The sequence below is a fragment of the Hyaena hyaena genome, unplaced genomic scaffold (genome assembly GCF_003009895.1).
Source record: "Hyaena hyaena isolate Hyena2069 unplaced genomic scaffold, ASM300989v1 scaffold_1513, whole genome shotgun sequence".
Lineage (NCBI taxonomy): Eukaryota > Metazoa > Chordata > Mammalia > Carnivora > Hyaenidae > Hyaena > Hyaena hyaena.
Window position 1 is genome coordinate 148,043 of NW_024082146.1, and position 27,654 is coordinate 175,696.

Genomic DNA, 27,654 nt, shown 5'->3' on the forward strand with positions numbered 1-27,654 from the left:
TTAGGGAGTATTCCCTGTGCTTCTTTTTATGACTTTTGAAGCAAGAAATACGCTATCTGCATTGCATATCTTAGTTTATATCTTACTTGTCTTGAGAATACAATGAAAAAGTGAAAATGTGATTAAGTCAGAGTGGACTGTCATAGAAGAGTAATCACAGAAAAAATAGAAGTCAAGTACAATTTATGTCCCCCCAAATAGAATTTTTTTCATATCTAATCATTCTTTATGTGTTGACATTACTTTTATTTTTTAAAAACACTTTGAATTAGTTTTCTTAAATGTACTAAAGTTCTCAATGATCACTTCAGAAAGGTCAAAGGTCTATCATTTCAGAAATTCAGATAGAATTCTGAATTTCATCACTTATTTATATTGTTTCAAAATTGCCCAGTAATGAACTTTGGATTTATTAAGCTCAGTTGGTAAGCTTAATATTAATATTAATTAATTAATATTAATTGAAGACTTCCTATATGGGCTAGGTTCTTGCTGAGATGTGGTCCTTCCATTGAGGTTAGATTAAGGCTGTGCTGTGGTTCTTACTGTCGTATACTGTGCTCATGGAAGATTAAATAACATTATTTATCATAGTAAATGAGAAATCTGGAATGCAGACATCTTTGTAATAATGCATTAAAATGCATTTAATGTGTATGATATTATATTTTATTAGGCATATAGGCAACAAAATCAAACCACTGAAAAATATGTTGAAAAATAAGTAGAATTTAAAAAGTAGGAATTTAAAGTCTCTGCCTATCAACTCATTTTCTTATCAAAGAGTTTGTAGACTCCCATTTCTTGAATGTTTCTTCAGATACAAGAGACATCACAGCTTCTCCTGAAATTTACTTTTGAAAATCAGAAGAATCCTTCTCATTTTCCACTTTATAAATACTCTTAATTCTTCTCCCACCTCTCATTCCCCCCAGGTCTTTAAAACAGACTTATGTATATTACCCAAGAAAAACAAAATACATGTCCACACACAAACGTGTACAAAATGTTCATTTTAACTATTTGCAATAACTCAAAACTGAAAATAATCCAAAAGTCCATCAACAGATGAATAAATAAACTATGATGCATCCATACAATGGAATATTATTCAGCAAAATGAATGAATTATATTGATACATGGAACAACACTGATGAATCTCAAAATCATTACGCTGAATGGAAAGAATGCAGGCAAAGAGAAAAAGCAAATACTTTATGATTCTGTTTATGTAGAATTCTACAAAAAGCAAACAAATCTATAGTGATATAAGGCAAGTCAGTGGTTGCTTGTGGACAGGGATAGAGGGAGGGATTACAAAGAGACACAGAAAGTTTAAGCGGTGATTGGTGATTTCACAGTGTTAAACTGTTAAAAATGATCAAACTGTACACTTTAAGTATGTGCAGTGAGTGTATGAGTTTTTGTTGTTGCTTAATGAATTAACCACAAATTTAACAGATTAAAATAACTCCTATTAATTATCTAACAGTTTTGTAGGTCAGAAATCTGAGTGGGCTTGTCTGTTTTTCTGCTTAGGGTCTCAGAAGGCCAAAATCAAGGTGTCAGCTAAGTTACATTTGTTTCTGGATGCTTTGGGGAAGAATCAGCTTACAAGCTCATTCAAATTGTCAGAACCCATTTCCTGCATTTTGGGAATTAAGGTTCCTTATTTATTCCTGGCTATTACCCAGAGGTTGCTTTAGCTTCTAGAGGCCACACTCAAGTCCTTTTCAAGTGGCCCCTTCCATCTTAAAGGCAGCCATGGCCTGGTGGATCTCCCTCATGCTTTGAATCTCTGACTTTCTCCTCTGCTATCAGTGGAAAATACACTGCTTATTTTAAAGAGCTCATGTGATTAGATTAGGCCCACACACATAATCTCCCTATATTAAGTTAGCTGATTAACGACTATAATTACATCTTCAAAATCTCTTTTAACACACAATGTAATATAATCATAGAAGTAGCACTAGGGGCAGGAGATTTGAGGGCCATTTTAGAATTCTACCTATTACATGCATTATATCCTGCTTCATTTAAAGCTCAATAAAGTTCATGTATTTTTTCCTAAAAATATGACAAAAAGACCTGAAAATAATAGTAATGATAATAATAAATACTTGGAGAGGGATGATTGTGAGATTCAAATAAGATGTAGAATGATTATTCTCACTGATTTGATTTAGAGTAGCATTTCCATGTCCAAGTCAGAGAATAGAACTAAAATGTTGATAAAATTTGTATTTTCTTTTACCAGTCATGAGAGAAAATAGAGAAGTGAAGAAGTAACTAAGAATTGAACATGATAGAAAAGAAATGATTTTATAAGTGTCTCAAGTTCTTGACTCAAAATTGTGATTAATATGGTACTTAATGTAGGTCTATAAATCTAAATTTAATATTTTAAAATCCCTATTTTTAAATTAAATTTGTATAATAAATGAATTAGTGTAGCTGTACATTTTGTTGATCTTGTTACTAATTAGAATCATAGAATTCTTGACTTCACAGAATGTAGGGAATACTGTTTCTATATCTGATTGCTGTTTACTTCCAGAAAAGATTAAATCAAGAATAATATATTTAATATTTCATTATAATTATTATTTAATGGCCTAAGACTTTAGGAATTAAAATTTTTGATAGATTAGATGAAACTTTAGAATAAAATGTGGTTAGTCTTGCTTGAGTCATCAAGTTAGTAGTGTAGAATACCATGTGTTAGCAAGATGTCAAACAACTGGGATTATCATAAATTGCTGGTGGGGCTGTACATTGGTTCAAACACTTTGGAAAACCATTTAGCATTATTTACTAAAGCTATATATACATATATACATATACATACCACAAGTGTGATCCAGCAGTTTACTGCCTCATCATTCCATATTTAGTCCATAGGAAATCATAAAATCTCTTTAAAATTCTTGAAAACCAAATATTTGTGATCTTTTACTCCTTAAGAAGAATCATGTTCTTTATTGAATATCATAGTTCAAAGTCATCAATTAACTACCTTTTTTTTTTTTTTTTTTTTTTTTTTTTTTTGAGAGAGAGACAGTGTGAGGAGGGGAGGGTCAGAGAGAGAGGGAGACACAGAGTCCGAAACAGGCTCCCGGCTCTGAGCTGGCTGTCAGCACTGATCCTGATGTGGGGCTTGAACCCACAAACTGTGAGATCATGACCTGAGCTGAAGTTGGATGCTTAACCGACTGAGCCACCCAGGCACCCCTACATTTTTGTTTGCCTTTTATTTCTGCCTCTGTGTACTTTTCCAGCAAGTTTGCTTATTTTTCATCCCTTATGCGTGACTTGTCTCCTTATCAGTTTATCCATCTTGGGCATTAGTGCCATCCAGTAGGACTTTCAACAGTAATGGTGTAGTATTCTCTAACAGTGCTGTTACATTTGACAATCACAAGCCACATGTAGCTTTTGAGTACTTGAAATGTGGCTAGTGTAATTGAAAAAACTGACTTTTAAATTGTTTATTTAATTTTAATTTAGTTACTGGGGCTACCAGTTAATGTGCACAGGTCTGTATCAGTATTGTCTTCCTTAACCTCTGTAGATTGTTTTGATTATATTCTGTCTGCATACCTAATAATTTATTTTTTCCTACTTTTATTTTTTTATTAAAATGTTTTAATGTTTATTTTTGAGAGAGAGCATGAGCAGAGAAGGAACGGGGACGGGGGGGAAGGGGACAAAAAATCCAAAGCAGGCTCCAGGCTCTGAGCTGTCAACACAGAGCACAACACAGGGCTCAAACCCACAAACCAGGATATCATGACCTGAGCTGAAGTCAGATGCTCAACAAACTGAGCCACTTAGGCACCCCTATTGTATTTTTAAACCTTAACCATCCATATGTTCATTTTTATTTTTTTAAGTTTTTGGCATATATCTTTGCTTCCTGATTATCTTGGAAGCTTTTGGGTAGTGAAGGTATTTTACTTCTTTTAAATCTCTTACCACCTATATTTTGATCATAATACATAATCTGAAAGTATTTGTTGATAGAGGTAGTCATTTGGGAATTGGAAAACTTCAAAATAACATAGAACATTTTTTACAGTATTGTGAAATTAGGGAGACTCAGGAATACAAAGTGAATTTTTTTTTTAATTTTTTTTTTTTTATTTATTTCTAGGAGAGAGAGAGAGACAGTGTGAGCATGGGAGGGTCAGAGAGAGAGAGAGTCACAGACTGAAACAGGCTCCAGGCTCTGAGCTGGCAGTCAGCACAGAGCCCGACGCGGGGCTCGAACCCACGAGCCGCAAGATCATGACCTAAGCGAAAGTCGGACGCTCAACCGACTAAGCCACCCAGGCGCCCCGTGAATTTTTAAAATAGTAACAGACTAAGTGTAGAACAGTAGATTAAAAAATCTGGAAACCTAGGGACACCTGGATGGCTCAGTTGGTTAAGAGTCCAACTCTTGATTTTGGCTCAGGTCATAGTTTCACATTTATAAGTTCAAGCCCTGAGCCAGGCTCCACACTCACAGTGCAGAGCCTGCTTGGGATTCCCTCTCCCTCTCTCTCTGCCCCTACCCTGCTCACTTGCATATTCTCTCTCTCTCTCTCTCTCTCAAAATAAATAAATAAACTTTAAAGAAATCTGGAAATCTAAAATCTAATCATAGCTCTCCTGTTAATTTTGTTAATAACACAAGTTTCTTAACTTTTTCAGGTAAATTTGCTCATCTATAAAATGAAAGATGAATTAGTTGGCTTTTAGTATCTTTTCCAGCTTAAGATTCTTAAAGTAGGTTTTTCTGAATTGAAAATTATTAACAGTGGAGATTTATGTTGTTACTAGTTTTTTTTAAAGTGTATTTTTGATGAAGTGTATTCTTTTAAAAATAAATTTATTAAATTTGAGAGAGAGAGCATGGGAAGGACAGAATTAGAGGGAGAGAATCCCAAGCAAGATCCTCACTGTCAGTGCAGAGCCTGATGTGGAGCTCAAACTCACAAACTGTGGGATCATGACCTGAGCCAAAACCACGAGTACAACACTTAACTAACTGAGCCACCTATGCACCCTGTTAGTAGTTTTATTTTATATTTTAAAAAATGTTCAGGAAGAGAAAGTACATGCTGAAATGCCCAGGTTTGAAATGCCAGATAAAAAATTATGTGAAGACTAAGAGTGGGCAGGAAAATAGCAAATCAGCTTCTTTTTTTTTTTAATTTTTTATAGTTTTTTTTATTTTTGAGAGACCGAGCATGAGTGGGGGAGGGGCAGAGAGAGAGGGAGACACAGAATCTGAAACAGGGTCCAGCCTCTGAGCTGTTAGCACAGAACCTGATGCAGGGCTCGAACCCACTAACCGTGAGATCTGACCTGAGCCAAAGTTGGACGCTTAACGGACTGAGCCACCCAGGCACCCCACAAATCAGCTTCTTTATAGCAAACAGTAAATACAACTAAAGAAAAATAAAACTATATTCAAATGACTATTTATTCCAGGTAATTAGTTACAAATCCAGGAATAAAATTTAGGAGAGAATGTCAACATGTTATAGTGGACAGGAAAGAAGGACAGTTAAAGAAGAAAACAACTGAACTGGAAGTCAGAGCTGACATTATTAGGTCTCCAATGCAAATAATTAGCTGTAGGACAATATGTGGTAAAGTTTGAACAAGGCATTTACTTCTGCATGCCATAGCATCATCTCTTGACACCTTTAAGACCATAGCATAAACCAAAGAGAATTCCCATATTCTTTTCAAAAACCTAGAAATAATTCCATTATGTTTCATGTCACTGTTTTTCTGAGTCAGCTAGTAGAAGTACAAGCTGCCTTTGTTTTCTGTTATCTTCTGAACTCACATCTTTATACTACTTTGAATAGCTCCTCATTTGACCTATTTCTCCATCTTTCCCAAATCCTTCCACTGTGCTCCAGAGAGCTTCTGCCTCTGTGACTTTGCAGATTCCCCTATGTATAGTTATTTTCATCCTCTTTTCCAGACTTCAACCTTCCATCTCCTTGCCCTATCTGATAACTGACTAGTCCCTAGTTGAGGGGAGGGGAGTGCTACCTATATTCATACATCCTACCTATATAAACTTGGAAAAGATGTGGGGTCAGTATCTTCTTTGCCACTCTGAAGAGAGAGCAATGCTTCCATATAATTTTTCCCACTTTAAATGAATCAAAGAGTACTATCAATTCTGTCTCTTAATAGTTAATGTTGGTGAGAAATTATAATGGCAGTAATATTTATTGTGTACTTACTGTATGACAGGGACTAACTCCCCCCTCCAAAAAACAGTAACAAAAATTACTGTTTTTTTGTTGTTGCGAACACATTTAAGATCCACTTTCTTAGTAATTTTTAAGTATATAGTACAGTGTTATTAATGATAGTCACCATGCTGTACGTTACATTCCCAGGACTTATTTATCTTATAACTGGAAACTTGTACCCTTTGACCAACATTTCCCCATTTTTCCAACTCCCAGCCCCTAGCAGCTACCAATCTGCTCTGTTTCTATGAGTTCAGTGTTTTTATATTTCACATATAAGTGAGATTATACAGTATTTGCCTTTTTCTGTCTGGCTTATTTTACATAGCAATACCCCTCAAGATTCATCCATGTTGTCATAAATACCAAGATGTAAAACTTCATTGTATATATTTACTGTAGCTTCTTTTTTTTTTTTCTTTTTTTTTTAAATTTATTTCTAGGAGAAAGAGAGAGAGAGAGAGACAGCGTGAGCAGGGGAGGGTCAGAGAAAGAGGGAGACACAGACTCCGAAACAGGCTCCAGGCTCCGAGCTGGCAGTCAGCACAGAGCCCGACGCGGGGCTCGAACCCACGAACCGCGAGATCATGACCTAAGCGAAAGTCGGACGCTTCACTGACTAATCCACCCAGGCGCCCCTTACTGTAGCTTCTTTATCCATTCACAGACCCCCACCCCCCGCCATGGGCACTTAGGTTGTTGTATCTATGGCTTGGCTGTTGTGAAATAAATGCTGCAGTGAACATAGGGGTGCAGATATTTTTTCAAAATAGTGATTACATTTTGGGAGTATATACCTAGAAGTGAGATTGCTGGATTATATGGTATTTCTATTTTTAATTTTTTTGAGGAACTTCCATACAGTTCTCATAGTGGCTGTGCCAGTTTACAATCACACTAATAGTGCACAAGGTTTCTTTTTTCTCCTCATCCTCACCAGCACTTGCTATCTCTTGTATTTTGATAATAGCCATTCTAACAAGTGTGAGCTGATATTCCATTATGGTTTTCAGTTGCCTTTCCCTGAAGATTAGCTATGTTGAGCATCTTTTCATGTACTCATTGGTCATTTGTACATTGTCTTTAGAAAAATGTCTATTCATTCCTCTGCCTATTTTTTAATTGGATTTTTAGGGGTTTTTGCTATTGGCTTGCTATTTCAGTTCCTGCAGAGTTGTGTGAGTTCCTTATATATTTTGGATAGTAAGCCATTATCAGATAAATGTTTGCACATAATTTTTTTCTATTCCATAGGTTGTCTCTTCATTTTGTTGAGTTTTTTCCTGTGCAGGAGTGTTTTAGTTTGATGCTTTTATTGCTTGTGCCCGTGGTATCTTATCCATAAAATCATTGCCGAGACCAATGTTGAGATTTTTTTCCCCTATGTTTTCTTAAGTTTTTTTTTCTTGTTGTTTTCTTGTTTTTTGTTTTTTTGGGTTCTTTTAGAGAGAGGGTGCAAGTGAGCGGGGGTAGAGAGAGGGAGAGAGAGAATCCCATGAATGGCATAGAGACAGAAAGAGAGAGAGAGGGAGAGAGAGAGAGAGAGAGAGAGAGAGAGAGAGAGAGAAGTGGGACTCACCCAAAGTGGGACTTGTGTTCACTGGAAGCGTGGCTCCTGCACACCCGTAGGGGGACTTGAACTCATGATCCGTGAGATCATGACCTGAGCCAAAGTCAGATGCTTAACCAGCTGAGCCACCAAGGTGCCACTATGGTTTTAGTTTTTAAATTTAAGTGTTTAATACATTTTAAAGATTTTTGTGCGTGCTATAATATAGGGATCCAGCTTTATTCTTTTGCATGTGAATATCCAGTTTTCCCAGCACTCTTTATTGAAAGGACTATCTTTTCCCCATTGAGGATTCTTGGCCCCCTTGTCAAATATTAATTGACCATATATGAATTGGTTTGTTTCTTGACTCTCACTTGTTCCATTGACCTATGTGTTTATTTTTATGCCAGTATTATACATGTGTTAATTATTATTGCTTTGTGGTGTTTAAAATCAGGAAGTGTGATACTTCCACCATTGTTCTTCCTCAAGATTGCTTTGGCTGTTGGGGTCTTTTGTGGCTTCATACAAATTTTAGGGTTGTTTTTTCTATCTCTGTGAAAAATGCCATTAGAATTTTGATAGGGATTGCATTGAATCTATAGTTCCACTTATTTGTGAAACTTCTTCAGTTTCTCTCATCAGTGTCTTAATGGTTTTCATTCTATAGGTCTTTCACCTCCTTGGCTAAATTTATTCCTATGTATTTTTTGGCTTTGATGCTATTAGAAAGAGGATTGTTTTCTTTATTTCTTTTTCAGGTGGTTTGTTGTTTCTGTATAAAGAAATATAACTGATTTTTTGTATATTGATTTTGTGGTTTGCAGCTTTACTGAATTTCTAAGTTCTAACGGTGTGTTTGGGTAGTCTTTAGGGTTCTCTAGTTATAATATGTCATCTTCACATAGACACAGTTTTACTTCTTTCCTTTTTTTCTTTCTTCTTAATTGCTCTGGCTAGGACTTCCCATACTGTGTTTAATATAAATCATAAGAGTGGGCAGCCTTGTGTTGTTTATAATCTTAGAGTAAAGCTTTTAGCTTTTTCCTCTTCAGTATTGATAATAATTGTGGGATTTATGTAAATAAAGCTAAAAATATATGGCCTTTAATATGTTGAGACATGTTTCTTCTATACCCAGTTTTTGAAAGCTTTATCATGAAAGCATGTTGAATTTTTGTCACATGCTTTTTCTGCATGTTAAGATGGTAATATTATCTACCCTTCATTTTGTCAATGTGGTGTATTGCGTTTATTGATTTGGGTATGTTCAAACCATCTGTGCATCCAGGGTTAAATCGCACTTGATCATAGTATATGATCCTTTTAAAGTGCTTGTTGAATTTGATTTGCTAGTATTCTGAGAATTTGCATCTGTATTTATTGGAGACTGGCCTGTAGTTTGCTTGTAGTCTCTTTATTTGGCTTTGGTATCAGAGTAATGCTGGGCTCATAAAATGAGTTTGAGAGTTTTCTTTACTCTTCAGTATTTTGAAGAGTTTTTAAAGCCAGAAGGACTGGCTTTAATTCTTCTTTAAATGCTTGATAGAAATCACCAGTGAAACCATCTGGTTTTGGGCTTTTCTTTGTTGGGAGGTGTTTGATTACTGATTTGATCTTCTTACTCATTTTTTGGTTTGTTCATATTTTCTGTTTCTTAGTAATAATGCCATGGTAGGTTGTATATTTCTATGAATTTATCCATTTTTTAATAGATTCTCTAATTTGTTGGTGTATAATTGTTCACAGTAGCTGCTTATGAACCTTCGCATTTTTTATGTCAATTGTGATGCTTCCTCTTTTAGTTATGATTTTGTTTATTTGATAAATTTTTTTAATGTTTATTTTTGAGAGAGAGTGGCACGTGCACTGGCACACTGGAGAGGGGCAGAGAAAGAGGGAGACACAGAATCCGAAGCAGGATCCAGGCTCCGAGCTGTCAGCACAAAGCCTGACACGAGGCTTGAACTCATGAGCCATCAGATCATAACCTGAGCTGAAGTAGGACGCTAAACTGACTGAGCTACCAAGGCACCCCATGATTTTGTTTATTTGAATCTTCTCTCTTTTTTTTCTCAGTTATTCCATCTACAGATTTGTCAATTTTCTTTATCTTTTCAAAAACCAGCTCTTAATTTCATGGACTTTTTTCTTTTGTCTTCAAGTCTCTATTTCATTTATTTCTCCTCTAAGCTTTATTATTTCCTTCCTTCTGCTGACTTTGGGCTTAGTTTGTTCTTTCTTTAATTCTTTGAAGTGTATATTAAGGTTGTTTATGTGGAATCTTTCTTTTTTATTAATGTAGGCATTTATCACTGAATAAGGCTCCCTATAAGAGCTGCTTTTGCTGTATTCCATAAGTTTTGGTACGTTGTGTTTGTATTTTCTTTGTCTTCAGATATTTTCTGATTTCCCTTTTAATTTCTTCTTTGACCCATTGGTTGTCCAGGAGTGCCAAGGACTTTTCTAAAAACTCTGCATTTAACAACCTTTTTAACCTTCATAAGAAACACTTGAGTTAGGTGCTGTTATTTTCCTTATAAGTAAGGAAATTGAAATATAAGAGGTCTCATAGATAGTAAGTAATGGAGCTGAGAAAGCATTAAAATATCCTTATGTGTGGTAAAAATGAAAATGGAATAATTTTACTGGAAGCAGTTTGGAAATAAATATTTCAAGGATCTTGAATTTTTCATACTCCAAGAAAATAAGCAGGAACTTGTATAAAAATTTATATAATGTAAGTTTATCCAGTATTATTATAATAAAAATTTGGAAGTAGCCAAAATGTCTAGCATTAGGGAAGTGTCAAATTATGGACTATCTTATAGAGTATATAACATGGGCTTTGAAAAGCCCAAATGTTTGTGAGGATGTGGAAATACAAATTTATGCAAAATTTTGGCAGATTATCAATATTTTCAAAAATTTTAAGGAAAATACCAGCAGTTTGATACCAACAGGTCTTCTGCTAGGAATTGAATAGATATTCTTATAGAGATGAGTATGTTAAGATTGAAAAGAGGCAAAGAAGATTCTAATAGGCTGTACTTTGATGGAGCTATTAGCTAATATAAGAAATATAGAGCTAAGTTTTACTGGGTGTTATATGGAAACCAACTTGACAATAAACTATTAAAAAAAGAAATATAGAGCTAAGTTTTTGCTAGGGAAAAATAATGACTTTAGTTCAGGGCTTATTGACTTATTGATTTTATTCATGGGGACATCCAGAAAGAGATAGTCAGTATTTGGAAATACATATGTAGAGATAAGAGAAGAAAGAACATGTAAGAAAGATTGGGGAGGGGGGTAAAACTTTCCATATTTTGCATAAATCAGGTACAGAAGGAGACCGTTGGTAGGCTTGTTATCATCTATGATACATAAACTGACACACTTTTCTACTTTTTAAAAATGTGTGTTCATCTGTTTTAGTTTGTGAAAGAATCCTTTTTGATTCTCCTCCTAAGTGAAGCTTTGCTCAGTCCCTGAGTAGTGAATTGTTACATGTTTTTTTTAAAGTTCACATTATATAAATACATCTTAATATGAAAGAAGCAATAGAATTTGATAAAACACACATGTACACAAATAGTTTCTGTTGCTAATCTTGTCTTTTGAACAACTCATTCCACCACTTCTTGAGTGATCTCTTTGGTTTGGCCTAGAATGGTTCTCAGCCTGGACATAATTTTAGATGTTTGTGAGTTTTCTATGTGAATTTTAAAATTTTTTAAATTCTTTATTTTGTTAAATTTTTAAAAATTTGAGTACAGTTGACACAGGGCTACATTACTTTCAGGTGTACAATATTGTGATTCAATATCTCTTAATGTAATGCTGTGCTCACAAGTGTAGTTACCATCTGTCAATATACAGTGTTATTACAGTATCATTGACTATATTCCCTATCTGTGTCTTTTATTCTCATGACATATTCATTCCATAACTGGAAGCCTGTATCTCCTATTCCCCTTCACCCATTCTGCCCATCTGTCCACATCTCGCCCCTCTGGAAACCATCAGTTTGTTCTATGTATTTATAGGTCTGATTCTGCTTTTTGTTTTATTATTTATTTGTTTTATCTTAAAAATTCTTTATTTTTAAAAGGACTTAATGAAAGCATATTCTGAATCATTTAGATGTCCTGGGAAATAGTTTTGGTATCTCTGTTTATGATTGTGTTTAGCATAATTTTAGTGCCACGTAGTACACCTTTAATTGTACCTTAATATTGTACCTTGATATTACAGGAACACACTTGCATCTAAATGTTGTATTTGAACATAGTAAAGCCTAAATAGCTTAATTAGGTAACATGGATAAAATTTCACAGTAGTTCAAATAAAGGAAAGGGAAGAAATCACAAGATTTCTCCAGTGGGGCTTAAATAGGTAAAGTAGGCATATGTCATATAGGAGAATAATGAAATATAAGGAAAAAATAAAGAGAAAGAAGAAAGCCACTAAACACTCTTTCATCTCCTTGATAATCAGTTTTGGCTAATGCCCTGCTCTGAATATCATTAAATTATTCTCTCTATGATCCCAGTTATACCTGGTTGTACTTATTACTAGTGTTGGTCGTAAATCTCTTCCTAATCCCATAGATTCTATAAATAGGAATAATACATTGATATAATAGATCTGCTTCAGAAATAGCTTTTAGTTTTTGTCTGACCATGGAAAGTTTCTTAAGCCACAAATTTGGACCTCACCCCATATCTAATTCATCATCAGTCTTATTGATTCTGCCTTCAGGATATATATTGAATGGACATGCTTCTAGATATCCATCACCTAGTCCAAATGACTACCATCTCTGTCACCTGGACTATTTCAGTCGTTGTCCTTTTTTTTTTTTTAATGTTTATTTTTGAGGAAGAGAGAGAGACAGAATGTGAGTGGGGGAGGAGCAGAGAGAGAGGGAGACACAGAATCCAAAGCAGGCTTCAGGCTCTGAGCAGTCAGCACAGAGCCTGACGTGGGACTTCAACTCACGGACCACGAGATCATGACCTGAGTGGAAGTAGGATGCTCAACCGACTTAGCCACCCAGGCGCCCCTATTTCAGTCATCTTCTAACTCGATCTTCTAATTGGTCTACCTGCATTTATTCTGCCATTGCTCCCCTCCTCACCAAGTCTTCATAGAGCAGTTAGAATGAATGGCGATTCCTGATCTTGGTACTCTTTTCCTTAAAATCCTTGAATGCTCTCCCATTAGAATAGTCTTGACAATCTTCAATATAACCATCAAGGTCATACTTGATCTGATCCCCTGCTGACTCTTAATCTCTGCTTATTATACTCCTCTCTACCAGACTGCTATCATATTGTGTAGGTGCATCAAGCCCCTCCCAGTTCAGAGCCTTTGCGAATGATGCACCTTCTAATTTAGAATGAAAACACACACAAACTATACACATATGCTCCAATTCTCCCAGCCTAGCTAGCTAACTCCTAATAATCCCTTTGGTCTCAATTTATATATCATTTCCTTAAGGAAATAGATCTATTTATAGTGCCCAATACTTTTACTTCATTGCACTTACCATAAGTATAATTAGATAACTTGATTCTAGCTAATCCATGGGAGACTGGTTTTGCTCATGCCTTTTTCTTTAGCGCTTAGCACAGTGCTTGAGTCACTGGTGTTCCGTAAATGAACGGCTATCTGAATAGATGGATGGCAGTGTATCAGTAGTGTAATTTCTCATATAAAGTGCAACATATTTAATAGGTAATTAATGTTTTTAGAAGTATTAATTTTTGATAGTGTAAAGAACACTTGATCTTGTTTTTCATATGGTTTAATCAGGATTTGTGGTTTACATACCTCAAATTTCAAATTAACATGTCTTAAAATCACTAAAAATAACCTTAGAGCAGTATTATATTTGTATAATGATTTGTCTAGTGTCTGTGGTGGTTGTATTAATTTAAAAATATATATATATATTTTCTTTGAAAATGGCAAGGAATCACGTAATTACTACTATCTAGTGAATCTTATTATTTACTTAACTATCCTGAATTTCATTTCTGCTCTATAGGTGTTTAATACTATTTGTTATTTCATTAGCCTCCAGTTTTCTTCTTGAGTCTAACAGTAGTGTCCATAATGAATTGCAGAATATGTAGCTCATTTCTTTTCAATATTAACCTATCAAAATTTAATACTTTGTTATTGTAATTTAAGATGAAAGGTATAAATTATCTTATATCATGACCTGAGCCGAAGTCAGATGCTTAACCAACTGAGCCACCCAGGTGCCCTAGTTATTTTTATTGTTTTTAAGCAGAAAATGGATCATTTTCATTATTTAAAAATACTGAAATGAATTCAATTTTAGTTTTGCTTGCTAATTAAATTTAGATCTTAGATTTAGATGAAATTGTTAGATTTTATTTTACTTTTTGTCACCAAGATGTTGAGTTACTTAAGTGACCATTAGAATCACCAAGGAATAAGAAAAATAAGAAAAAGAATCTAATACTGGAACTAAAGTAGAAGGATGAGGAAGAGAGTTTTTCTTTCCAAAACACTTTTGAATTTTACCTAAAAGCACTATTTTAATCAAAGCAAAAGCCATCCACCCTTTTTTTTTTTAATTTTTTTTTTTTAATGTTTTTATTTATTTCTAGGAGAGAGAGAGAGAGAGACAGCATGAGCAGGGGAGGGTCAGAGAGAGAGGGAGTCACAGACTGAAATAGGCTCCAGGCTCTGAGCTGGCAGTCAGCACAGAGCCCGACGCGGGGCCCGAACCCACGAACCGCGAGATCATGACCTAAGCGAAAGTCGGACGCTTAACCGACTAAGCCACCCAGGCGCCCCCACCCTTTTTTGAGATGAGGATATTTTGAAACAACTTTCTTCATAACCATTGTTCAGCAGTAAGTACGGGTAGTCCTCACTTGCATGGTAGTATGGGACTGAAAAAATGACCATACAGACTAAAACCACACATAGTGATATTAACATTCAATGGGAAAAATTACAATTGTTCTGTGATCTTTAAAAAATGTTGTCAAGACCTTAAAAACTGTCCTATTTGGTTATAAATGAATAGAGAGAAATGAAAAAAAATTGTAAAACTAATACTAGTTTATTACAATGCAATATAAAATATTAAAAACAATTAAAATTAAAGTGTTTTATTTCTGTAAAAAACTTACCAAGAGTAGCTTGAACAGTGCTTTGCCATCTCCTTGTATAATAAGTTAGAATAGCAGATCTAGCGGAGTGAGCATCTTTTCTGTGCCTTGGCAGATTGTTCATTTGGATCAGCTTCCAACATTTTACTTCTGCATTTTCAATGTCGGGAAATACCTCCAAGAGTTTCTTTAATGTGAGGTTTTTTTCTGGCATCACTTCCTCAGGGATATCTTCCTTTTAGTCACAACCACTTTCCTCACTTATGTCAGTAAGTTTGCCTTCATTAATTCTTCTGTGTATCTAGAATCTCTCAGACAGTGATAATGGCAGCATTCCCACAATTAGCTGTTTCTTCTCTTACTCCATTTCCATTTGAATCCAGTTTCACCTCCATCTTTATCGTTTTTCATTTCTTTGCTGTACTTTTATCTTTATTGGCCAATTCACTCTTTTAGTTACCCATTTTGTAAAATTTCAGGTGGGTTTAGGAGGCAAGAAGGTAACGCAGCCACCTTTAGGCAGGTGAATTGAATGACTAGGCACCAACCAACTTTGGAAAGAAGTGATCAGTTATTGATCATGATATATATCTCTTATGAACATAGTACTTTGTAGACTGAAGTGCTAGCAAAGAAGTTTGTATTTATGCAGTTGCAGTTAACATAGTTTGGAAAGTGATATTGGAACTGTGTTGTTGGAGACTGGAATATATTATTGAACTAAACCTCTGGTAGCTGAAATTTGTGCAGATGGGAGATGTGGGAAGTCAGGGCTGCCTATAACTAGAAGAAGGCTGAAATGTTTGGATCAATTAAAGATCTGATCAGTGTTGATAAAATTGAAAATGTAGGACTAGTTGGACTATTTGATTTCTGAGCCATTGAACGCCTGATACATTTTATGTGGAAGTGTAAGTTTGATACTGTTCCTCCAGCTTCTTTAATCCTCATAGGCACTTCCTTAGAGAAGACCTTTCACACCATTTCTCTAAAACAAAATCCCTAGTTGTAGTAAAAACAGTGGTTTTAAACCAGAGAATAATAGTAATGGTGATTATGAATTCATTATGAAGCCACAGACTTTGAAAGTTTTTTTTTTCAATTTTTATGTAATGTTGACATTCTAATAATTAAATAAGTTTTGATTCATTTATACGGTAATTCTATTTTCATTGTTTTCATACTAGGAAATATTTTGCTATTAAATGTGAAAGGGGAAACCTTATTCTGTGTTGGGTGCAGTTGAATAATGTTAATTTATTGTTTGGTTTCCTGCAGGTGACCTGGCACAGCGGTTGATCTCAAGATGCCATTAGTGAAAAGAAACATCGATCCTAGGCACTTGTGCCACACAGCACTACCTAGAGGCATTAAGAATGAACTAGAATGTGTAACCAACATTTCCTTGGCAAATATAATTAGACAACTAAGTAGCCTAAGTAAGTATTTTTATATCAGTGAAAAATACTTCTTGCAAACCAAAATGTGAAGCTTTAAAGTATTAAGAAGATGTTCTTGTGATTAATTTGGGAGGGATATTTGGTGAGAAGAGTACAGTTATCTTGGAAAATGTAGTCATTTTAAATAAAATAATGAATTTTAGAATAACAACTTCTCTGCATGTTTCCTCTGGGAAAGAGAAGTAAGGACAGAATTTTAGGAACAGCATCACATGATAAGAATTATTGAAATTGTTTTTAAAATATGATTTGATCTATGAAAGGTTGGGCCAAGTTTGTACTTTTGCTTGCTTATTATCACTATCACTTTTTTAGCAGCCTCAATTTGTGTTTTAGGATACTAGTATCTCTTTCTTTATGTATAGCCTAGGAAATATTTCTATATTATTAAATATCTAGAAGTAAAAGGTTTGGGGTTCTAGTTAGAGGAGTAGGTTAGTCAAGTGAGTTGTCTAAAGGACATTAGGATATCAGTCAAGGGCCTGATATGCAGCATGATGTGAAAATAGCAAGTGAACCTGGCTTCTGACAGACGAAAGGTAAGCAGATTGGCCAGAGAGTAAAGGCCAATGGAAGGGACAGGAAAGGGAGGAGGAGACAGGCAATGTGTTTCTAGAACAAAGCTACTAAATTAAGGACTTACATAATTTCCTATTATTCTAAATTTAGTGTTAGAAAATTTAAAACCTTGTCTTGTGAATTGATGGCTTAGCTTTTTAATAAGACATTTATATTTCATTTGTTTAATGTTTCATTTTAAAGATAAAACAAGATGTTCTTGGCCTAGATGTATTCTCTGAGTGGTCTTAGATATATCTTAGGCATACCTACCTATGTAGATTGTACTTATAGGCAGGATTGACTCTTCCTTTTAACTTTTGTTCTTTCTTTTTATAATTGAGTACAAGGTAAAGAGAAGTTGTTAATCTGTTTTGCTTCAGGTGAGAGCATTTGGACATACACATATGTAGCTAGAGAAACATAAAAATTACATTTAAATGCTCTTGGTAATAATACTAAATTTCTACATTGCCTATCAAATGGTTTTAAAAATGCAAGGATGTTTGTTTGAATTTAAATATATTCTTTGCCCCTTTCTGGTAGTCATTTTTTTCAGGTTAGTTATTGACAGTGAATCACTAACATTGTTTACCTGTTTCTTTCTTGGGAAGGTCAGTATAGAATATACTTTTGAGACAAGTCAAAAGAAAAGTCCTAAATATTAATATATGATTAACCATATTTTTAAAAGACATTTGCTGACCTTTTTTTGACCTATCACTAATTGAATCTAACATAACATGACTTCGTATAAAATTTGTATTACTACGTGTACGTGAGTACATCAGTTAATATTAAAATACATATTAAGAGCATAGAAATGATAATAAATTCAGTTAAAATATTTCTTAAACTGAATTTTGGATCTAATACAGGCATATTGTTTTAGGTATATTCCCAATTAGAACTAAGAACTAATATAATGATTAAGAGTGTTCATTTCTGTACAAACCCAATTTTTATACAACCCAAAGGTGAAAATTTAAGGAATATTCAAGGCTGGTACAGTTCATATAAGCAGCATCTATCAGCAAGCACATGGTCATGTTGTAGCCAAACTCTGAAAATAGAAATACTTTGTAAAAGTATAACTAAATTAGGTTTTCAGTGCTTCAGATTTGGAATCAGAGACCATTGTAGACATTTTCTAAGCAGTTTGTAGAGATTCAAAAACACGAAAATCCATAAAATAACTGTAGCAAGGTGTCTCAATAGTTTACTGCCCTGGAATTAAGCATTCTGGCAGCTTTCCCACTTGACATATTTGGGAATCTAGGATTAAATTTAGAAAGCCCCTAGGTACCCAGAATAAATAAGCACATGCACTAAAGACTATGCACATAAAATAACCAATTGATCCTTCTCTCAGAGCCTGTTTACTTTTACTTGGATAGTTCAGACAGGTTTGATGATCTGGTTCCCAAACATTTAGGCTTCAGAGCATTAAAAGCAGAGGTATTGGGGAGATAAAAATAGAAGCAGGTATTACCTAAGCCAGCCAAAAGAAGTAGTTTACAGCAAAGGAAGAAGGGACATAAGGGGAGAAGCAATATAAAAACCAGAAAGAGGCCTTTTCATGTAAAAGCAGATATTCTTACACATTTCAGGGCTGCTTTCTAGCTTAGAACATTTTGATTTCATAATCAAGTCATCACTGAGTTCTCAAGAAAAGGTTAAATTATGTTTAATTTTGTGTTTCTACTTAAGACAGGGAAGCTTAGAATAGATTTTACATCAGCATTCATTCAAAATAGTTAAAATAATTAGTGCATTAAATAATCTCTGAATTACCTAGTAAACTTGGCTATCCAAAATGGTTCTAGGTAACTGAGATGTTCATTAGCACTAAAAGTGTTAAGAGAACACAGTAAGAAAGGGAAACTGCAAAGCTTGTTGGCCATGGCTTAGGGGACATCTCCTGACTTCTTCCTCACAAAAATGTTTTTTCCTAGTAGAACACAATTCTGTTTTAGAAAAGATAATAGATAATTACTGGAAACATAGAATTCACTTTTCTATAAATTTCTTCTGTTACACTAAAATTCTTCCCCATCTTACTATTGTTTTACTTAATGACCATTGAGACTCTAATTACCTGAGGGATCTTTTATCATTCTCTTTTCCCAAAGCCATTCTTCTATTGAATACAGTCAGTTCATGCTGCGAAGATGAGTTGATAGAACCTATATTTGACAGATAGATAGCAAGGTAGGAGGGAGGATAAATAGATTGGCTTGATAAGACTAATGAGGACCACAGACAGTGGACAGATAACACTGAACACTTTGCTGTGTGATAAAGCTACAAAGTTCTTGTCTGAAAAGAGTATACCCCATTTGAATTTAAGTGTTGAGTATGATAAATACTGAGGTTGTTCTAAACAGTGTGATCATGTGTTTAATTAAAATCGTGAGTTTTAGATTACAGAGACTGAGAAGAGAGATAAGCATAAGGTGAAGTCCTTGTTAGAGGAGGCTTGCTCAATGAAAGGTGAATTGAATTGAGCCTTTAAGGAACAAAAGAATTTGGAAAATGGAGAAGAATGAGGAAGGAAGGCATTTTTAGCTTGCACGAAGAATTAGGCAAATGAATAGAGGCAAAAATAAAAATGTAAGGGAAGGGACAGATGATGTGGGATATATATGGTAGACCCACATTTGGAAGACAGAATTTTAATTGAGAAGATTCAGATTTTTAACATAATAGATGATAGGTGGCAAGGAAACCAAGTAGGTTCTTGAATAGGGAAGTAGTATAATACTTCTAAGATTAGTTCAAATTCAGATACATGCCCAATCAGTTTTACATTGCAAACTTTATTCCTTTCACCTTGAAGAAAAGGAGGAGGTATATTTGGAAAGTAAGAAGAGATATAAAAAGAGAACAGATGGGATGTTTATTTTATCCACTGAAGTACATTAGCTCTTAAGCCTATAGTGGGGGAAGCATAGACTGTTTTTAAAAAATCTGTTGAAAAACTATGGGTCTTCTCTCTAGAAAAATGCAAATACATTAAAAATATGTATATGATTTCCATTGGCTTAAATTAAGGAACTTGTATTTAAATTAAGCTCTTTTAGGGATGAAATGGTCTCTTCTCTCTCTTTATTGCTAGCATTTGTATCCCTAATGTTTGTTGAAAAAATGAATGGCTTACACTTGGCACTTGGGATACCGTTCCTTATCTGCCAGAGAAACTATCTCTGGAAACGTCTCAGACACCGTCCCACATTCAAAGTTGGGTGCTTCTCTGTGTGCGTTCTGTGGCTCTTACCTTGTATAGAATAAGAGGTGCTTATTGTTGACCTCCTACCCTGTACGTGGAACTCTGCCAGGTCCTTTGCTCACTGTGTCTCCTTTTCTTATAAATTCTTTTTGAAGCAGATATTTTTATCCCTATTTTACAGGTGTGAGGAAATTGATACCAAGGTCTCAAAGTGAATGGAACAAAGATTTGGACTTATTTATTAAATTGCTTTTCATATTTGTTTAGATGTCTGTTTCTCCCTCTGTTCAAAACTCATCAATGGCAGAGACCTTCTTCCATCATTTTTATATCTCCAGGGTCTGGTACAAGGTCTGGCACATAAGACATTTTCAGTCAATTTGGTTTAAAGATATATGTGAGTAAATGAATATATACGAAACTATTCTTTCTTATTGTATTTTTCTAGAAACATTAAGGTTATTAATTTATTATTGAGACGTTAAATTTCTGATTTTTTTTTCATAAAGATAATAGAATCCTCTAGGCCAGGAATTTTATGTTTTACTTTTTGGTGCCTTCAGTAGGTCATAAACCTGCCTGGCACAGGGTGAGCTCTCATTAAATGTTTGTTGATTTAACAGATATTGTATTGAAATACTTTGAAAAAACGCAATATTATTCAAATATAAACTAGTGAGATTAATGAATTCTTTTAATAAATATTTATTACCTCTGTCTCAGGAACTGGCTCTATAATAGAGTTTACTATTGAGCTAGACTTAATCTATACAGTATGCTTGGGTCTGAAATGTTTTAATTTAGGAAGACCATCAATTTTTTTTATTCAAAGGTATACATAATAATTGACTCATCTTTACATTGTAAGTATGCATTACTTTATATGTTCTAAACACTTGAATATTTTTCATTATAAATTGTCTAAACTTTTCCCTGGCTTACTTACTAGATAGAAATTTGTATTTTTTCTCCTTTTATAATAGGATTATTTTCTCTTATTCTTTTCAGTAATAGAAATTTATATGACTAGAGAAAATACAGTAACTTTAGATTTATGATGATTTTTCAAAGAAACTAGAACAAGAAAATATAAAATATCTCATAAATTTTCAGAATGTACGTTTTGAGCATATCTGAGACTGGTTTTCTCCTGGGCTCATGAAGACTCTTAGATTCTGCCACTTGGCCTGAAATTCAGTTCTGGTGTAGGGTTTATTTATGAACGCTAATTTAAAAGATGTATTTTTGTATGTACTTTTTCATCATAACGTTCTCTAACCCTCACCATATGGGCAGGTATGGATAAAGTAGGTAGAGTACTTGCATTTTAGGCACAATCACCTAGCAGGATGTGGTAGAACTAATATTTAAAACCAGATTTCCCAGTGTTTATGTTTTACCACTCTGTCTCAATTCGGTTACTTTTAGGCTAGAGTTGTATAAACTAGTTCCAAATAATAAATGCTAAATTCATTAGGATAGCACTTCTAAGTATTAAATTGTTTGATATTTCTCTCTCATCACCTTAAATTTATGGTATATGTTTCATTTTTGCCTAGGTAAATATGCTGAAGATATATTTGGGGAATTGTTCAATGAAGCACATAGTTTTTCCTTCAGAGTTAACTCATTACAAGAACGTGTAGATCGTCTATCTGTTAGTGTTACACAGCTTGACCCTAAGGAAGAAGAATGTAAGTTTATTCATATTATATTTTCTTTTACATACATATTTTGGGTTTGGTGAGATGAGCAATATATTTAAGAACAGTGTTAAACACAGATTTATCGTAAGTCTTTTTTATCCATGACCTTTGATGTACGTGTTGTAATTATCTATAAATACCGTTACAGTGACTCTTCTGGCTTTTTTATTCTCTCTTTTTTTTTTTTTGCCTCTTTTCTTTGTATATTAAATAGCTTTTAATTTTTTAGACATAAAATTTTTAGCCAGACTTTTTCTCAATTCTTTTTCCTTTGTAATTTATTTGTATACTTCTGTCCTAGAAATAAGTTATTTGAAAATTATTTGAAATTTCAGGTTTGATTCTGTAAGAATGTAATTCCTTTTAATATTCTTTTGTGTGTGCATATTAAATTTCTGAACTCTGATCTAATTATTTGAATGTTACTCCCCACCTTAAATGAATATTTCCCGAAAAACCCAAATTGCGAGTATGTAGGATAAAAGTAGGCTATGCTGAGTATTAAATCAGGGATATCATGGAAAAAAACAACACATTATAGGCTGAAATAATGGTAGAAACTTTAGTGGTAAAATGACATTTTATACTTTGATAGAATACATTGAATGCTGTTGTGTCTCAAATTCCTCTTTTTGATTTTTTTGGGGTTTTTTTCTTCCACAAAAAGGAATGAAACTATTTAGAACATAATTTATAGTTATTTTCCCTAAAGAATCATTATTAAATAATATATATGGTATATCTCTTAAATCCCTTTGTTCAAAATATTTTTTGTTGAATAATATTTTTAGTACAAGTTATATACAGTACCTAAACTTGAATACAAATAATAGAAGATATCACTGGAAAAAGCAAAAAGTAGAATGTAATGGTAGATATCTTCATGACTGAACCAACTTCTTTATATATATTTATATATATATATACATATATACGTATATATAACTTGACAATAAATTATATTTAAAAAATTCTTTATATGCTCTTGGCTTTAGGAGTAGATTCCCATGATTCATCACTTACATAAAACAGCCAGTGGTCATCCCAACTTTTTTTTTTTTAATGTTTTTATTTATTTCTGAGAGAGAGAGAGAAAGAGCGTGAGCAGGGAAGAGTCAGAGAGAGAGGGAGACACAGAATCTGAAGCAGGCTTCAGGCTCTGAGCTAGGTGTCAGCACAGAGCCCGACATGGGGTTTGAACCCACGAACAATGAGATCATGACCTGAGCCGAGGTCAGATGCTCAACTGACTGAGCCACCCAGGCGCCCCATCATCCCAGCTTCTTTTGATGTAACCTAATAAAGCCTTTATAAATAAGTAGAGGTAAATATTTGCCATGTTAAGTTTCTACTCCTTGCAAATATATAAACCCATAGGTCTGGATGTGAAGAAAATCAAAATAGTACTCTTTTTCTTAAACAGCTTTATTGAGATATATTCATACACTGTACAATTAACCTGTCTAACATTAAAGTGTAAAATTCAGTGATTTTTAGTATATTCACAGAGTTAACACAACTATCACCATAATCAATTGTACAACATTTTCATCATTCAACAAAGAAACCATATACCCATTTGCAGTTGCTCCTTATTTCCTCTTTCCCCCAGCTTCTAGCAGTCACTACTTTCAAATAGAAAATCTGTTTTCAAGTTCCATGAATTTGCCTATCCTAGACATTTCTTATGAATGGAATCATACAGCATATGACCTTTAGTGACTGACTTCTTTCCCTTAGCGTAACGTTTTCAATATTGGTTCATGTTGTAGAATGTATTTGAATTTCCCTGATGACTAATGATATAGAGCATTTTCTCAAGGCTTGTAACCATGTAGAGACAAGTTATCCAGCAGGAAGTAATAGAGCTAGGATTTAAAACTAGGGTTTAAATGACTTATCAGACATGTGTGTTTCTTCTTTGGAGATCCTTTTCCCGTTTTTAAATTAGAATATTTTTCTTTGTGTTGTTGAGTTATAAGAATTCTGTATATGTTCTTGATTTAAGTCCCTTATCAGATACATGATTTGCAAATATTTTCTCTCATTCTGTGGGAGATTTTTCTTAGTGATATCCTTTGAAGCATGTATATGTATATTAATTATACTTCATGAAATTCTTGAAATAATTGCTAGTAGTGAAAAGATATTTTATGACCATACATTCAGATGTATCATTTACATCCAAATGTTTAAAAGTTAAACATTAAAGTTATATGCCACCTAATAATACATATAGGAGATAGTTCCTGTATGTAACCAAAATAAAAATTAATAGTTTCAAAATACTATTAAATGTTTACAAATATCTTAGCACTCAGTTAAAATTGAAAACAAACATACACATAATAGTTAAATAACTTAAAAGTTATGTTTAAGTATTTTAAAAAATCTTAATGTGCCAGTAGCTATCAGAATTGTTTATAATTTCCTTTAAAGTTATGGGGAACATTGAAGAAGGATTCAGAATCTAAAAGCTGAATTGCTTAATTTGATATTGTTTAGAGGATATTGTATAGAAATGTTCTAAGTTATGTAACCTAGATTTTTTTTATAAAGCCTTTAACATTTTAATTTTATTTTTTTATTTTATTTTATTTTATTTGTTTTACAAATAGTTTACTGTCAAATTAGTTTCCACATAACACTCAGTGCTCATCCCCACAAGTGCCCTCCTCCATGCCCTTCCCTCCTCTCCCCCACATCCATCAGTCCTCAGTTTTTGTCAGCATTCAAGAGTCTCTCATGGTTTGCCTCTCTCCCTTTTCCCCACCATTTCCCCCCTTCTCTCCCCCTTGTTCCTCCGTCAAGTTCCTCCTAATCCTCCTATACGTGCAAACATATGATATTTGTCCTTCTCTGCCTGACTTATTTCGCTCAGCATAACACCCTCAAGGTCCATCCATGTTGCTACACATGGCCAGATTTCATTGTTTCTCATTGCCATGTAGTATTCCATGGTATAGATAAACCACATCTTCTTGATCCATTCGTCTGTTGATGGACACTTAGGCTCTTTCCATGTTTTAGCTATTGTTGAGAGTGCTGCTATGAACATTGGGGTACATGTGCTCCTATGCATCAGCATTTCTGTATCCCTTGTGTAACCTAGATTTTTAAACTCAGTGGGAGTTCACATAAAGTAATATTATGAATGTAACACTTAAATTACAGAGTATAATATCAGTATTTTTGTTTTTAAGTTACTATTAAATTAATTAAGTAGTGGTGAGAACTACCAATATAATTTAGAAAGTGTGTAAAAAAATGAGTTTTTAAACAAAGACATATACAATACTACTTAATTATGTTTACAAATATTGTGTTGACTTATTGTGTTACATAGTACTGTTTAAAAATCGGATATTGTTTTGGTAACTGGAAGACTTGTCATAGTGGGCTGTTAATAAGACAAATGGTAAATGAGAGCAGTTGAAGTTGGAAGAGTGCTTATTACTTTATATGTTCTTTACATACTTGAGTAAGAAGATTTTGAGAGACTAAACACTAGGTTCCATCTTGGTTATATACTTATGATAAATAAGTGGGGTGGGAGAATGACAAGAGTTGATCCATTTTGATTGTAGAAAACAGAGGCCACATCTGATGGCAGCCAGAGAACAGCATGTGTTCTCTGGGCAAAAGGGTCAATCTCAAAGACAGACGCTACTGCTTTTATTCTGACTTTTCTATTTTGGGTTTTCTGTTCTGACGCTACTGCTTATTAGCCATTTTGCCTTTGGCCAGTTTTTTTATTTTTCCTTGTTTTTCTTTTTTTTTTTTTTTTTTTTTTTTTTTAACACATGTTTATACCACAAGTGGTTTCTAAAAAGTCCTAGTCTTCGTTTTCTTATATTTAAAATGGAATAATAATTTCTATTCTCATTAAATAAATTAAGTAAAAATTAGTTAAAGCATCTAGCACATACAGTGTACTCATTACATATCTTTCATATCACTCTTTAGTGAAAATGAGAAAAGATTTTTTCCTTCTCTGAATTTCATTTTGGTGTTTTTAAGTATATTACAAATCATACAGCAGAGAAATTGCTGGGAATGTAATCATGGTGTGACCATTGTAGAGCCATACTGCTCCAGCTATTCCATAGATCTGAACATTCATGCTGAGTGAATACTTGTGAGGATAATAGAGATACTATTTTAGGGAGAAGAATAGTTTAAGGATTGTTTAAAGAAAAGTTTAAGAACTTGGTATATTATAAAGCATTTATCTGTGTACTTAAAACCATATTTATTAAATACATAAGAAATCACCTACTTTTTTAATATCAGAAAGTCATTCCAAGAGTTAAGAATATACTACTTTGGTACATTTTGTGGGCACCTGGGTGGCTCAGTCAGTTGAGTGTCTGACTTCAGCTCAGGTCATCATCTTGCAGTTCTTGAGTTCAAGCCCCGTGTCAGGCTCTGTGCTGACAGCTCAGAGCCTGGAGCCTACTTCAGATTCTGTGTCTCCCTCTCTCTCTGCCCCTCCCCTGCCAGCGCTGTGTCTCACTCTCAAAAATAAATAAGCATTTTTAAAAATGGAAAAAAATATTGGTACATTTCTTATTTTAACATGCTTCATGCTTCAAAAGAAAATGAGTAAATGAAATTATTTTAGATCATCATATATGTGGTGGAGCTCCGCTAGCTACTGGAGATACTAATAATGTACAAGACAGTCATAGTCTTAGCTTATAGCTAAGTCAAGATCCTTTTAGTCTAAGATAAAAGATAAGTGAAATAGATGATGATATAGATTGCCCAATACTTGGAAATAATTTCTTTATGGTAAAGTATGTTTTAAGTTTATAGCTTATGTATAATATTTATAGTCTAGCTAGCATAGAGGTCAACAGTATGTTTAGCCTAGAATGCCACTAAGGACTAAGTAATTCCTTCAGTGCAATTGGTATAAGCTAAATAAAAGTAATAAAGAGAAATGGGAGAAAAAGATTCTTTAAAAAGGGAAGAAGAGAATGTAGGTTAGTAGGGGCTGGTGATGGCAAATAGAAAAAAGAAAACATATTTTTTGCGGGAAACGTCGATATATTTCAGACATCATTACAGCCTTTGAGCCTTAGAAATCAAAGGTGCATTAAAACGTATCTGACTGGGAAGATCAGACACAAAATGATTATTGAGACATAATGATAGAGCATTTAAAATGTGGTTCCTGATTCTCAAGCCACTACAGGCACAACTGCCTGAGCCATGCTGACTCTTAAACAAGTAAAGTATGTGAATTTGTCCTTATGTTAAATCCGCTTAGTAAAATAAATAAAATACATTTTTGATTTTTGTTTTAGTGTCTTTGCAAGACATAACAATGAGAAAAGCTTTCCGAAGTTCTACAATTCAAGATCAGCAGCTTTTCGACCGCAAGACTTTGCCTATTCCATTACAGGAGACATATGATGTTTGTGAACAGCCTCCACCTCTCAATATACTCACTCCATATAGGTCAGTGGGCTAATAAATATGAAGGCTGGCTATTTAATTTCATACTGCATGTTCAGATAAGTAGCAGTCTACCTTTGTATTGTCAGTCCCCAAGCATTCTTTATGTCACTGGACTTCTGACCAACACAGAGAACCCTCTTTATCCACCACCTTAGAAAACTTACGCTTTTTTCACTAGGTGTGTTCCCAAGGTTCTGGCATACAAGAGACAAGACTTATTCAAGGGAGTTGTTTTGAGAAGTATTATTAGCAAAGC

General features: G+C 34.0%; 1 protein-coding gene across 4 annotated transcripts in view; it reads left to right on the forward strand.

Annotated features, from left to right (window-relative positions):
- Positions 1–27,654, forward strand: part of WASF1 (WASP family member 1) — a 66,753-nt gene that overhangs the window by 30,572 nt on the left and 8,527 nt on the right. For all 4 annotated transcript variants that reach the window (XM_039223968.1, XM_039223970.1, XM_039223971.1 and 1 more), the window contains exons 2-4: positions 16,258–16,418; positions 21,786–21,920; positions 27,245–27,398. In XM_039223968.1, the coding sequence (XP_039079899.1) occupies positions 16,286–16,418; positions 21,786–21,920; positions 27,245–27,398 (422 nt within the window). In that variant the 5' untranslated portion in view covers positions 16,258–16,285. The remainder of the gene's footprint in view (positions 1–16,257; positions 16,419–21,785; positions 21,921–27,244; positions 27,399–27,654) is intronic.